Here is a 14,481-nt window from a genome sequence, read left to right as displayed (position 1 = left end):
CTAACCCTAACTCTAACCCTAACCCTAAACTAGGGTGTCTTTACCACGGTGGGTTAGGGTTAGGTTTAGGGTTAGGTTAAGGATTAGGGTTAGGGTTAGGATTAGGATTAGAGTTAGGGTTAGGGTTAGGGTTAGAGTTGCGGTTAGAGTCTACAAAAATGAAATTATTCATAAATATATTTAGTTTTTTGTATTTATTAGTATTTATACATATATAATACATATACATTATAAAGGGCGGCCCTGCGGATGAGTGGTTAGTGCATCGGCCTTACAGTGGAGGACCTGGGTTCAAATCCAGGTTCGTCCACCTGTGGGGAGTTTGCATGTTCTCCCCAGGCCTGTGTGGGTTTTCGCCGGATACTCCCACCTTCCAAAGATATTCTTGGTAGGATCATTGGACACTCTAAATTGCCCATAGGTATGAGTATGAGCGTGAATGGTTGTTTGTCTCCTTGTGCCCTGCGATTGGCTGGCCACCAATCCAGGTTGTCCCCCGCCTCTGGCCCAAAGTCAGCTGGGATAGGCTCCAGGACCCCCCGCGACCCCATTGAGGTTCAGAAAATGGGGATGGGGGACGGGTACTTCTTCAATTCAAAAGTACACTTAAACCACAAATAAATTGCTTCATTTCAAATCAACAGGGCTGCTATAAAAGTTCATGTAATTAATATAGACAAGACAATATTAAGTCATAGAGACACATTTATTTATTTTGTTTGTATTATTAACTAGATGAAAAGTCACTAAACACTAGGTATTTGTTGATTCTCAGGTTATATACTTGACTAAATGTTACATTTTGTGAAAGTAGATAGACGAATTTGAACCTCACTAAACAATAATAGTTGGAAAACAGACATGATGATTTTCCCCACAAGGTTTGTAGGCTATTTCCAATCCTGAGAGTATGACGGCAAAACAATACAGCAATACAGTGTGTGTATTAATGATGAGGTTGCGTACACGTTTGTCTTTCTAGACAAGACTACAGCAAGAATTTCATAGTCAACTGTACAATTACATGAAAATACACTGCCCCATCTTTTAAGTATATTTTGGGGTCATCGCTCAACGTAATTCCCGATATCATGATTAAACTTCTCAAACATTGTAGGGTGTAATTCAAAGCTATTTAAGTTGTTTCTAGATGCTGTCATTCATTGACATTCGTACTTAAGATCCACAGGGGAGGTGAAATGGATTGTACTCTCCCAGCGAAAATTTACTTATTGGCAAACTCAGAGCAAATCAAGATGAAACTGCGGCACAGAGAGGTTCAAACTGTAAGCGATGTTACTAGAAGAGCCATGATGAGGTTACGTGAAGTACTGTGAAACCAAGTCAGACCAAATCAGATGATTTGCATTTCAGCATAATGTGCCCATTGAACAAGAAAAAGAAACACAATAATTCTGCTTATTGTACATCTTTTCTTCCACCTTCTCATAAATTTTCTATTTATGAAAAGGCACTAGATGTCAACGAGAAACCACAGCGCCAGTGTCTTATAAAAATACAGTTAAACACTTATCAGACAGGAAAAAAAGACATGCCAAGCTACATACACTGGGTTTGTATTTACAGTCCCATGCAAGTAAATCTGTTAACTGTATGTCAGCCATGCACTTTTTTTTGGGGTGTGCTACAAATCTAATACTATTCATGAAATTTGAACATGCCACCATTTAAATGTCGCACGGATGTCCAGCAGGGAAAGTCTTTCAGGGTAAAATAACACACATTTAAACACACATTCACATAACAACATATTAATATTGTGCTGCAGGGTGTAGCCTTGGTTAGCACCTCGGATCGACTCTGGTATCAGTATTTTAAAATGAGACGAAATAACACCACAAAAGACACAGTATATATTAATGTTTGCATTGAAGCAAATATTGGGGAGAAACAAATTTACCGTTTATATTTCTTGTTTCTTGGCCAACACACTTTGGATGTTCTAGTATTTCAGATGTCAGTGACTAAAAGGGTAACCAAAACTAACATGACAATGATGGCAAATGTACAATTACCATGATTAGTTTATAAGTCTCACAGAGACCAAAATGTTTATGTGCATGCAGAGGTGCGCTTACTTCCAAGTCAGTAAGGAATGGGCAAATGTCTCGTCTCTGGAATGTGTCAAGGCCCCCTTGATTTGTTATGACACTCTTCATGACTAGAGTCTCAGACCTAGGACTCAGGCAAAGTCTAATGACTCTCCAATTACTACACTTTGCAGTGTCTGCACTTTGCAGTATATTTTTAGTCTTCGATCGCACATCTGTAATCATCCTCTTGTGGGCATTTTCTCAAGAGGACAATGTGTGTGAGGATTTGAACAAAGCAAATACAATAACTTGCTTTTCCCTATCTATAATGTATTTTTAGACATTCAAGAAAATGGGGCTGCATATGAAATACTCTTTAAGCTGGCAAGTAAACATACAACATGCATCAATGTCAGAGGTTTCATTCATTTGAACATACGGACTCAACTTGGGTTAAAATGATGAAGTGGTTTGAAAGTGTTCATGTAAAGAGAAATCTAAATCTGTCGTATGATAATGTTCTTTAGATCGTACACTGGCAGGATGCATGAATGTCTTGCAGTACTTCCTCGTCTAGAGCTACAACCTGGAGATGCTATAGCCCATAGAAAGGGACTACAGGTGGCTAGTACATGAGTTCATCCCTTCTTTCGTGCTCGTGGAATTAAACCCCGTACATTTGAGCTCACATGCTAGTTTCGTTGGACGATGCCAGACCTCCACGAATGATGTGGTTTTCTTGCCTGTCGCCACCCCGAGGTGCCATCTCTCTTCCCTCTGTCTCCGTAGACGCCGGCTCCTGAGAGCAATTGAGCAGGTTGGTCTTGGGTAAAGGGCTAGTGCAGCTTGCATCGGACCTCTCCATGTGATTCTTTCTCTGGTGGCTTAAGCCTGTGAGCTGCCCTTCACCTTCTAATCTTTTGGCCGATGAGCCCTCACCTTCCCCCTGAGAGTTACTCGGACTCGCAGATTGGCCGAGCGGGGATGGAGATTGTAGCAGAGCCAGTGGAGACTTAGCGTCTTGCGTCCCGGAGCTGAGCCGTGAAGGAAATCTGGAAACTCTGTCGTCTGACAGTCGCTCGGGAAGCTTGGCCGAGGTGTCCGCAGGTGTCGTTACCGCCTTAAGCACATCATCCTGAGTTCCAATCAGGTCAACCTTGTGATCTATCATCTTTTGCAGGCTGCCACATTCTGTGGAGGTGCTGTCTGCTGTTGTATTCACATTAGGGCTGGATACAAACTTATACAGCCCCGCTTTTAGCAAATTCCCTTGCTGGGTGCTGTCAGGGATCTTATTTATCTCCAAGGCGCTAATATGTCTTAGATCCAAGGGAGGGGGTGCCCGCATTTGTCTTCCACAAAGACTACCTCCGATATTGGGAATCAGACAACTTTTTTCTCCCCTTTCTCCAGAAAAGTCGTCATGGCAGCTTATTCCTGCACCCCTTATTTGTTGGCTCGAGATTGTAGGCAAAATATTCATCTCCATCTCTTCTTCTATAAGTTTGACTTGTTTCTGCGGTGAAGTGCCCGACTTGTCATAAGTACATTCTTCCGAATTGAGACTGGGGTGTTGAGGGCTGCCTTTGTTGCTCAAGAGTTTGGGATGGTCAGGTGAGCCTGCTCGAGCCACTTCTTGGTAAAGAGATTTGGACTGGCTAGGGTTGCCTATATCTGCATTGGAGTAGCGTTTATGGTAACTCCAGCGACTAGGTGATAAGTGATTGTCCACTGGACACTTACTATCGTCTTTCTTTTCGATCAGCACGTCTGTGAGTTCCATGTTACGTGCAAAAGCCTCTTTGAGATTGATCGAAACAATGCTTCCACTTTTCTTGGCTCTTTCAAGAGCTTCCCTCCTCTTGATGGCCTTCTCCTGCCTCTTCTGTTCTCGATAAAACTCTGAGAAGTTGTTGACAATGATCGGGATGGGAAGGGCGATGACCAACACACCAGCTATGCAGCAGAGCCCTCCGACAATCTTCCCCAGCAAGGTTTGCGGGTAGATGTCTCCGTAACCAACTGTGGTCATTGTGATCGTAGCCCACCAGAAAGACGCAGGTATGCTCGTAAACTTGGTGGAATCTTCATCTTTCTCGGCAAAGAATACCAAGCTAGAAAAGATCATAATGCCCATGGCTAGGAAGAGAATCAGTAAACCCAATTCGTTGTAGCTCCTTCGCAAAGTGAAGCCCAAAGACTGGAGTCCCGTGGAGTGCCTGGCCAGCTTTAATATCCTCAGAATCCTCATTATTCGGAAAATCTGGACTACACGGCGGACATTCTGGAACTGCATTACATTCTTGTTAGATTCAGTGAGGCAGAGAGTCACGTAATAAGGCAATATAGCCAGCAAATCAATTATATTGAGTGGCGCTTTGATGAAATCCCACTTATTAGGTGCTGACAGCAGGCGCAACAGGTACTCCATAGTAAACCAGGCGATGCACACTGCCTCCACGTGGGCTAGACTTGGGTTGTCGTTAAATTGGCCAAATTCATCCACAACTTGCAGCTCCGGCAAAGTGTTGAGTGACAAGGAAATTGTGGAAATGCCAATGAACAAGATGGAGATCATAGCCAGGATCTGCAAGACAAAGGGAAGACAGTGAATTACTCTCCAGTGGTTCACTATTGCTTTTTCTTTATTTATTTTCTCCCTGATGCAATTCAATTTGGAGGGTGGGAGGCCATTTAGAGTGCAGGCTTAAAACATCATATCACCTAGCACAAGATCTGTGCTAAATTATCTCGTGACATTGAAACACAAATATGTAGATACAGCTAATTTCATTGACAACTTCATTTTTCATGAGGGCACTTGAAGGAAAATGATACATTTCTTTCCCTGACTGAACTCAAGTTTGTATAGCATTCATTAATTCATCTTCCATACCGCACATTCTCATAAGGGTTGCTGGACCCTATCCCAGGCGACTTGTGTTTTATTTACTAAATCCCAAACAGTAGATTTTCATCTGTCATATTTCATGTTTTCCAACTCCATCTTGTTGGCATTTTGTAAAATTCCCTTTGGGATCAATAGCTATTTATTTAGTACCTCTTTTAATGTAACCATACCACTTTAAAGCAGTTTACATTATGAAAAAGAAGTTTCAATTGAGCTATACACAGGTAAACTGTTCAAATGAACTCCAGGTAAAACAGTGTGTGGAGCCATAAGCTTGCGTAGTCTCTCTCTGCAGCCTTTGCTAGGACATTTCAGGATAATTGTAATAGGATTGCATTGCTATCTATAGAGAGGATAGAGAGCTGTTAGAAGTGGTTACTCATTCTTTCCTACACTGACAGGAAGAACCAAATTTGCTAGGAGATATTGCAAAAAAGCAATACACAATAATTATAATAATGATAAAAGATTCAAAATGTTGGCTTGTGAGAGTTGTCAACATGAGGGTTGCTTTTTCAAGGTTTTGTGAGTTCATTTAAAATAAGAAATATTTTTAACAATAGTGACATTAATAAACTACTACAGAACACAATTTCACCCTATGTTTATTATCTTCAAAATATTAAGTCGTTCCCATGGACTAAACTAAACTACACAATGTACTATCATATTATGTACTAACGCGAACATTTAAATTGGGACATAAAAAACACACACCGTAGAATTTAACCTAGCTCCAGACGTGAAATCTTAAATTGTATGACAGTAGAAATGAAGTATAAAAACAACATATAATCATTGATTTTTTTTTTTTTAAATGTACTAAAGATGTTCTAGTCCTGTAGAACAAGACTTAAAGATGGTAAGGTTTATATCCTCATCATTTTTTATAATGAAGCCAATATTCTAAAAGCACATATTATAAAAAAAGCTTACAGTAAAATAGTAACTTGTATTAACTCTTTCCTTCAAATGTTGAGAAGATTATCAATAGCTTTCATGTCAGCACCAGTCAATCGCTTTCAAGCGCTACATGCACACATACACAAATGATGAATGATTGAATGAATGAATTTGTCTGTTTTAAAAAAATATTATTCTTATCCAAACTACACAGTTACTTAAATGTCTCTCAAATGTTTTTTAGATTTCTGTCGGTGAGAGAATTGTGAACAAATTACAGTACTGTCACACTCACTAGTAAAAGACTCCATTTTTTTCACACATTTGGAGTCTCCTTTTTTAATAGTTAGCATTTTCTAACTCAAGTTTATCATTCGCGTTAATAATACTCCTGTCTGTATCCAATTTACAGGAAATTTTAAAGTTTCCTTATGGCACGGGTCACCAAGTCCAGTCATCGAGGGTCCCAATCCAGTCTGATTTCTATATTTCCCTTCTCTACCAGATCTGGATCAAATGATCAACTCATCAGCAAGCTGTCCAGAAGCCTAATAATGATCCTGATTATTTGATTCAGGTCTGTTGTAGGAGGGAGAAGTGAAACACAGACTGGATACATGGTGCCCTTCAGGGCTGGAGTTGGTGACCCCTGCTCTATGGGATTACGGTTCGTAATGTATGCAGGCCAGTCTACTCTTTCCACTTTAAACACCTCCCATCTGCTGGAAAGGCTTGTTTGTTGCCACAAAGTTGCCAGCATGAAATTGTCCAAAATCTCTTGCTTCATGCTGAAGCTTACTTTTTTAAATGTATTTTTTTGTTCAGAATAGGAGTAGTACTAGATTTTGAATTAGACCACATTCGAAATCTAATGAGACAAATCCAAAAATGTTCTGAAATTCCACCATCCATTCTCTGAGAAAATTCTCCATTGCAGCTGTAGCAAATGCAATTTAACAGGATGCAGAATTAAAAAACAGTGTAATGAATTGGAGCATTTCTTAGATGGTCTTTTAAAAGAGCTACTTCTGTTGAAGAAATAGTATAAATCTGTGCTCTTCTTATGTGGAAAAGATGAACTAAGGATCAATCAATGTCGCAATGTAATTATCAAATTGTTTATTTATACCAGGGGTGGCCAAGTCCGGTCCTCGAGAGCACCTATCTGTTGTCCATATCTCCCTCCTCGACCACACCTGAATCAAATGATCAACTCATCAGCAAGCTGTCCAGAAGCTTCATACCGATCCCGACAATTAGATTCAGGTGTGTTGGTGGAGGGAGACATGATTTAAACTATAATATATTGGGTGTACTATTATTAATTTAGTTTACATTCATCTGACTTGATAATGAATGTATATATATATATATATATATATATATATATATATATATATATATATATATATATATATATATATATATATATATATATATATATTCATTCATTTTCTGAACCGCTTTATCTTCATTAGGGTCGCGGGGGTGCTGGAGCCTATCCCAGCTGACTCCGGGCCAGAGATGGGGGACACCCTGAATCGGCGGCCAGTCGATTGCAGGGCATAAGAAGACAGACAACCATTCACCCTCACACTTGTACCTAGGGGCAATTTAGAGTGTCCAATCAGCCTCAGCCTACCATGCATGTTTTTGGAATGTGGGAGAAAACCGGACTACCCGGAGAAAACCCACGCAGGTCCGGTGAGAACATGCAAACTCCACACAGGTGGACGTGACCTGGATTTGGACCCAGGACGCCATAGCTGTGAGGCCGACGCGCTAACCACTCACTCCACCGGGCCACTTCCCATAAACTGATAATAATAATTGGCTCTAAATTTGACAACTTTATGAATGTTGCTTTACATCCTAAAAGGGACTACTATATATTGTGAACTGGACTTATATTTTGTGCATAAAAGTATGGCAAGTGAATTACACAACAACTGGAATACAGTGTCCAAAACTTCACAGTCTATATATGTATTTCCGTTTTACTAATCAAGTTTCATTCTGACAGCTGCAAAGCCACTAGCATTTGACAATCTTTTTATAACGATTGCCCATTTACCGCCAGATGACACTCGAGCAGTGTTGTAAAATTGCCACCAGGAAAGAAGTTATCTTCCCTAAACTGCAGTGCTGGTAGGGCCTCCGGGCTTTTGTTGTAGTGGTTTGTCAACAACAGATGCTGTTTTCAGGAATTTGCTATGGAGAGCACAAACTGCACTTTGCCTTAGAGCAAATCTGACAGTCTTCAAGCATCTCAAAATGATGCAAAAACTGCAGTCAGGGAGTGAAAAACTACTGTCAGGCGCATGTTTGGAAAACGAATCCAATTGTTGACGAATTTGAAAGGAACCGATTTGCTCACGAAATTTGCAAAGCCAGAATTCTAGCTCTCTCCTGAGTACTTCCAAACCCAAACAGTGGCATCTGACTGAAAAAGAGTGCCAAATAATTGGTGCAACAAATTCACTTTAGCTAAGCTTCATAGGAAAAGCCAAACTTTGGATAAATTAAAACAGTGTTTCCCAACTCCTGTGCCAAGGGACACTGGAGATGAGAGATTCATTCATCTTCCATACCACTTATCCTCATAAGGGTTGCGGGGGGTGCTGGAGCCTGTCCCAGCCAACCACGGGCAGCCGGCAAGAGAAGCTCTGATTTGCTTGCCAGCCAATCGCAGGGAACAATATGACAAACAACCACTCGAGCTCACAATCACACTGCCACTGAGTGGGAATCAAACCCAGACTCCCCACACTAAAGTCAGGCGGAATAACCACTGCACCAATGGGTGGCTATGATTAAAGATAAGAGATTAGAATTGTAATATGACAAAAAAATTACTCCATATTGTAATATTAAGATTCAAATCGCAATATTACCAGATTAAAGTCGTTTTGTTGCATATTTTTAATGTAACGTGAACTGGACTTTGTTTGCTTTTATGGGTATCAACTTTTGGCGACCTAAATTCAGTGTGACCACCAAACAGCATTTTGGGTAATAATAAGAGATTGAAGTCGTCTTGGGGGAAATAAAATCATAAAATTAGAAGTATGAATTTACTTATTTTTACATCACATAGATATTGAAATACTTTTTTTTGCGTTTCTTTTATTCCTGTCGACAAAACTTTGATCAGAATGACTATATTGTAAATATAGATGACAGTTTGTAATTAGAATATTTCCTGATGGTGGTGTGCCTTGAGATTTCTGCAATGCTCAAAAAGAGTTGGGGAAAAACTGAATTAGGATATTGAGACAACAATAAATTTCATCAAACGCATATAAAAAGATCATGTACATGAATATAATGTGCAGATGACTAGTTTTTTTGTAAATGTGTGCGTGCGTTTGTATGTTTGTGTCTGTTCCGCTTAATACTTGTGTCTTATCAGCTGTTCTCTGTTCTCTTATTGGCTAAGAGTTGAATGACACAGGCCGTGTCATTGCGACGTGCCCTAAGAAGCTTCCCTCCTGCTGACCCCACACTTCTAAAATAGTCACATAGATCTCTGTTATAATTAGAAATGGCGAAGTTTGCAGCTAAACTTACGCATGCATCATTCTACGTCTCACATAATGAGCAAGTGAAACTTTAGTTATTGAATTGAAAAAAAAAAACTCTGCAATTGGAAGGCCAGTTTAAACAGACGTGCTGATCAATGATCATGTAAAACTACAACTAAAAAATGTAATATATAAGCAAGCAACTACTTCACATTGTTGAATCTGAACTTGAGAACTAAAAATTATGAAATCATGCAACAGTAACCTTTTTTTTGCTAAACATTAAGGTAAAAAAAAAACAGTTCTTGTGAAAATTACACTGCACAGTGCTGCATCTCCTTGGAGCCCGCATTTAGGAAGCCAATTGAGATTTTTCCATTAACTAATTACCATTTCCTCAAAATTAAATTTCTTGCCCCAGCATGACTGGAAACACCACTCTCTATTTCCAAAGTCCCCACAAATGAGCCATCCTTCCATTAAGTCAAAAACACATTTAGAAGAAGTCCCATGCCGGTTTAAACAGGAAAATCTGAAAATCTGCCGTCAAATTATATCAGGTCTTGATTCGTCTGGAGTGATGAAATTACAAATGATATCACATTACACATTGTCCTCCTCAGAATGTGCTGTTTAAATATTATCATGTGAGGAACACTTTATCCATCCTATTTAAACTGCCAATAATTATACCAACCAATAGTTATATTCTAAGAATTCTTCGTGCCAATACATGATCTACTCCTTGAGAGAGTGTTTAGCACCGCCTAGGACAAACAGCTTAATCTGCTTTTGCAATTGACTCTTGTTTGTCGCTTCCGGTACACCCACGGACTTTGCACTCCACAGTCTGTCACTGAACTCCATCCAATCGCAGGGCACGAGGAGATGGACAACCATTCACGCTCACACTCATACCTATGGGCAATTTACAGTGTTCAACCCGCCTACCATGCAGGGTTTTGGAATGTGGGAGGAAACCGGAGTACCCAGAGAAAACCCATGCAAACCCCACTTTTTTTTTCAGAGGGCCATTATTTTTACCAACTGGAGCTACAATGACTGTTCAACAGACAATTCATTATGAATCGCCAATGATAGTTTTTAAAATATTTTTTCTAATACAAAAAACCAAGGGGGAGACAAAGTATTGTGAAAAAAGGTTCATTTATTTTTGATTAGAAAATGAAAATATAGTAAATCTTCTCCTTATTTTGTTAGTTTTATTTACTTTTTTAATTAAAAGGAGGAAAATAGTGAGTACTCTCATTATTACGTTTTTTATTTTGGATTAAAACACAGTATGTATTATTATTTTTTCGTTTTAATTATAATTTATATATAATTATAATTTAATTATATATATATTATATATATATATATAATTAAATTATAATTATATGTATATATATATATAATTAAATTATAATTATATATATATATAATTAAATTATAATTATATATATATATATAATTAAATTATAATTATATATAAATTATAATTAAAGCGAAAAAAATACATATACTGTTTTTGATTAGAAAATGAAAATATAGTAAATATTCTCCTTATTTTGTTATTTTTATTTACTTTTTTAATTAAAAGGAGGAAAATAGTGAGTACTCTCATTATTACGTTTTTTATTTTGGATTAAAAAACAGTATGTATTTTTTTTCGTTTTAATTATAATTTATATATAATTATAATTTAATTATATATATATATATATATATATATATGTATATATGTATATATAATTATATATGTATATATATGTATATATAATTATATATGTATATATATGTATATATATGTATATATGTATATCTGTATGTATATATATATCTACATATCTACATACATATTATATATATACATATATCTACATATCTACATACATATATATATATATATATATATATATATATATATATATATATATATATATATATATATATATATATATATGTATTTTTATTTTTTATTTTTTACCTAGGTCTACAATGTCTTGTGTGTCTGTCAACCAAGGAAAGTTCCCAAATAGGGGATGAAATAAAGTTCTAATCGAATAAACGAGGTGGAAAACAGTAATTATACTCTGATTTCTGTAGTTGTCATTGTTATATTGAGGACTATTTTTTTTTAAATTTCATGTTTGCGTTAGACAAAAAAAAACATGAGGTCGATGCAAGTATGGAATTTGAACTACTTTCTCAAGAATAGCCCTTTACTCGAGAGAACTGCCATTACCTTGGCTGCCACAGATGAACTTGGTTTTTCCAGGAGATCCCACAGCTTCTGCCTCTGCTCAGGACAGCATCCCAGCTCCTCTTCTACCTCCCCTTCCTTCTCTCTCAGGGTCTCCGCCTCCCTCCTCAGCTCCTCGTTCATCTGCTCTTTCTTCTGATGGTACCGCGCCTGGCAGCAGGACTCCAGGTATATCTCATCGATACCCCAATAGTCCAGCTCTTGGCCAAAAGACAGGGCGCACATCTCCTCCATCATGTGCAGTTTTCCAGTCCTGTAGAAGTTGAGAATGGAAGAGAAGGCCACGGGATGGCGGTCGAAGAAATATTCGTTCTCGGAGAGGCTGTAGTCGTCGCAGATCTCCAGTAAAGACTCGTGTGTGTTGCAGTCTCTTAGCCGGCCCAGACGGGTTCTGGGTAGGCGGTCCAGCGTGCGCCATAAAACCTCATGCGTTAACCCTCCGACATTGAGCCGGACCCTCCGACATCGGGCCTTGACGCGGATGATGTCGATGGGTTCCGGGGGCAGCACTGGAACCACGGGGGGCCGATTGGTGATTTTCGGAGTGCTGTACAGCACTTTGTCTGCCATGTTTGTGCAAGATGAACTTCGCTAATGCTCGTGACGTCTATTGGCTCGGTTGATTTTCTGGTGGCTGGTGGGCACAATGCGGCTTGGGCCCACCGAGCTCACCCAGCTGTTTTCAGATAGTAGAACCTCTGGTTAAATCCATGGCTAGAGGGGAAAACAAGGTATATTATTCAAACACAAAGTCGTGGACTCAAGGTACAATCATTACGACGTTCCCAATTGAGTTTTAATCGTTCAGATCTGGCCTCGGGCACAATACTAGCTAAAGTTTGTTCTCAAGGGGAAGTCATATGACAATAACAGAGGGTGAAGAAACATTTTAGTTTGAAATAACACAGCCCATTATGGCCAAAAGTTAGACCCATAAACATTGTCTGGAATGAAAATGATTTAAATGCCTGTTCTAGAAAAGATTAACTGTGCCTTTTTTATGGGTGGACCACTAAGACGTAGGTATATAGTATACTGCCTTTAGATGTCCTTTGACAGTGGGACCTTTTATCTGATTGTATAATGCTGTAGCACAAATCCTACCAGGGGCATTAGGCTTCGTCTGCCCTAACTCAAGTCTGACCAAGTTAATAATAGTCTGTCTATCTTCTCTTGGGACACTCATAGGACACCTGACTACCTAAACGTCCAAAACTACAGCATTATGAATATAAAATCTGATCCAGTTGCCCAGTTCTAAAAAAAAGGATATTTCAAAATTTGTATTGCATGTTTTAGGGGGTTAAATTGATGAGGTAAAGGTTGAATACTGATGAAGGTAAATATACATTGCCTTTACAAGATAAATAACAGTGGATAGCAACATATTATCATTTCATTTTAAATGAGATTACTGAATTTCCTTGCCAGTGCTGTAAAGAGAAAAACTATATTCAAAGCACAATACCGAAGTGAGTAATTGTATATTCGCATGTATCACATCTTATGCTATGACATATATAATGTCAGGCTTCTTAAATAACAAAGCAACTACAAATTATATTTATTACTACCAATATTTTTTTCAGAATGGAATCAAAAAGAGCAAATATAATCCTAACAACTGTTAATACATGTCCAAATTTCTATAATATAAAAAAAATGTGATTGGAAACAGTTTCTTTCGAATGCGGACTTAAAGTCTAAAGAGAGAGCATTCATTTCTAATTCGTCGTCAAGAGATTAGGCAGACTGGGGCTTATCCCGAGATTATGGACCTGAGTAGCTCCATTTTAAAATCTAACAAATAAATAAATAAAACGCTTACTAGAGCAATTGTAGAGTAGTTTTATACATTTTCATCTGTCAAAAGAATGACTCTTGAAAAAAGTACTTACAGTATGGAGATATTCATTTGCTTCAAATGAAAACCTTGAATAATAAACAACTCAAAAGAGAGCCTACCTATATGGATTCATTTGAATAACTCTTGAAGTCGGACTCTGCTTCTTCCAGGGGGTCCCACCATAGCAACCGCCTAGTTTTCTCAGATTTTTAGCATCGCGCTGATCGGTGAAACTGAAGCACACAAGTAATAGTGCCAAATATCCACATGTTGGCCAGAAAGTTAAGGCAAGCTTGAACGGTGCAGGTAGGGTGGCATCGAGGATGGACCCTCTGGAGCTCAGTTAAAGGAGGAAACCTCCACACACCAATACAGAGAAAGAAAAGGGAAGCCCCGTGTATGGACTAAACGGATCACAGAGAGAGAGATGGAGATTGAGAGAGAGCGAGAGAGAGGTAGAGAGAGAGAGGTAGAGAGAGAGAGAGAGAGAGAGAGAGAGAGAGAGAGAGAGAGAGAGAGAGAGAGAGAGAGAGAGAGAGAGAGAGAGAGAGAGAGAGAGAGAGAGAGAATGTTCCCCTAATAACAGCACCACGGACAGCTCCTCAGTGTTTCTCTGTGCAAAGTGGCTCATATGCAAAATTTTCACAAATGTGTGCAGCCTGCAGCGTATGGAGACCAATGCTTTCGTCATACGAAAAGTTTGATTGCAAGCTAACAGCTCTGGGGTCCTAGGTTCAAATCCAAGTCATGTCCATCTGTGTGGAGTTTGCGTGTTCTGCCCGGGCCTGCATGGGTTCCCTTTGGGTACTCCGGTTTCTTCCCACATTCCAAAAACATGCATGGTAGGCTGATTGGACACTCTAAATTGCCCCTAGGTATGGGTGTGAGTGTGCATGGTTGTCCGTCTCCTTGTGCTCTGCGATCGGCTGGCCACCGATTCAGGGTTTCCCCTGGTTCTGGCCTGGAGACAGCTGGGA

General features: G+C 38.9%; 1 protein-coding gene across 1 annotated transcript; it reads right to left on the bottom strand.

Annotated features, from left to right (window-relative positions):
* Positions 1–687: 687 nt before the first annotated feature.
* LOC144085593 (potassium voltage-gated channel subfamily B member 2-like) lies at positions 688–13,911 on the bottom strand. The gene is made up of 3 exons (XM_077615037.1): positions 13,624–13,911; positions 11,641–12,372; positions 688–4,641 (listed from the first exon to the last, which is right to left on the bottom strand). The coding sequence occupies exons 2-3, from the start codon at positions 12,226–12,228 to the stop codon at positions 2,740–2,742; spliced, it is 2,490 nt and encodes an 829-aa protein (XP_077471163.1). The 5' UTR covers positions 12,229–12,372; positions 13,624–13,911; the 3' UTR covers positions 688–2,739.
* Positions 13,912–14,481: the final 570 nt, after the last annotated feature.

This window comes from Stigmatopora argus, chromosome 12 (genome assembly GCF_051989625.1).
Source record: "Stigmatopora argus isolate UIUO_Sarg chromosome 12, RoL_Sarg_1.0, whole genome shotgun sequence".
Taxonomy (NCBI): domain Eukaryota; kingdom Metazoa; phylum Chordata; class Actinopteri; order Syngnathiformes; family Syngnathidae; genus Stigmatopora; species Stigmatopora argus.
The sequence above is the reverse complement of the archived record's forward strand: the minus strand, read 5'-3'. Positions and strand labels throughout refer to the sequence as shown.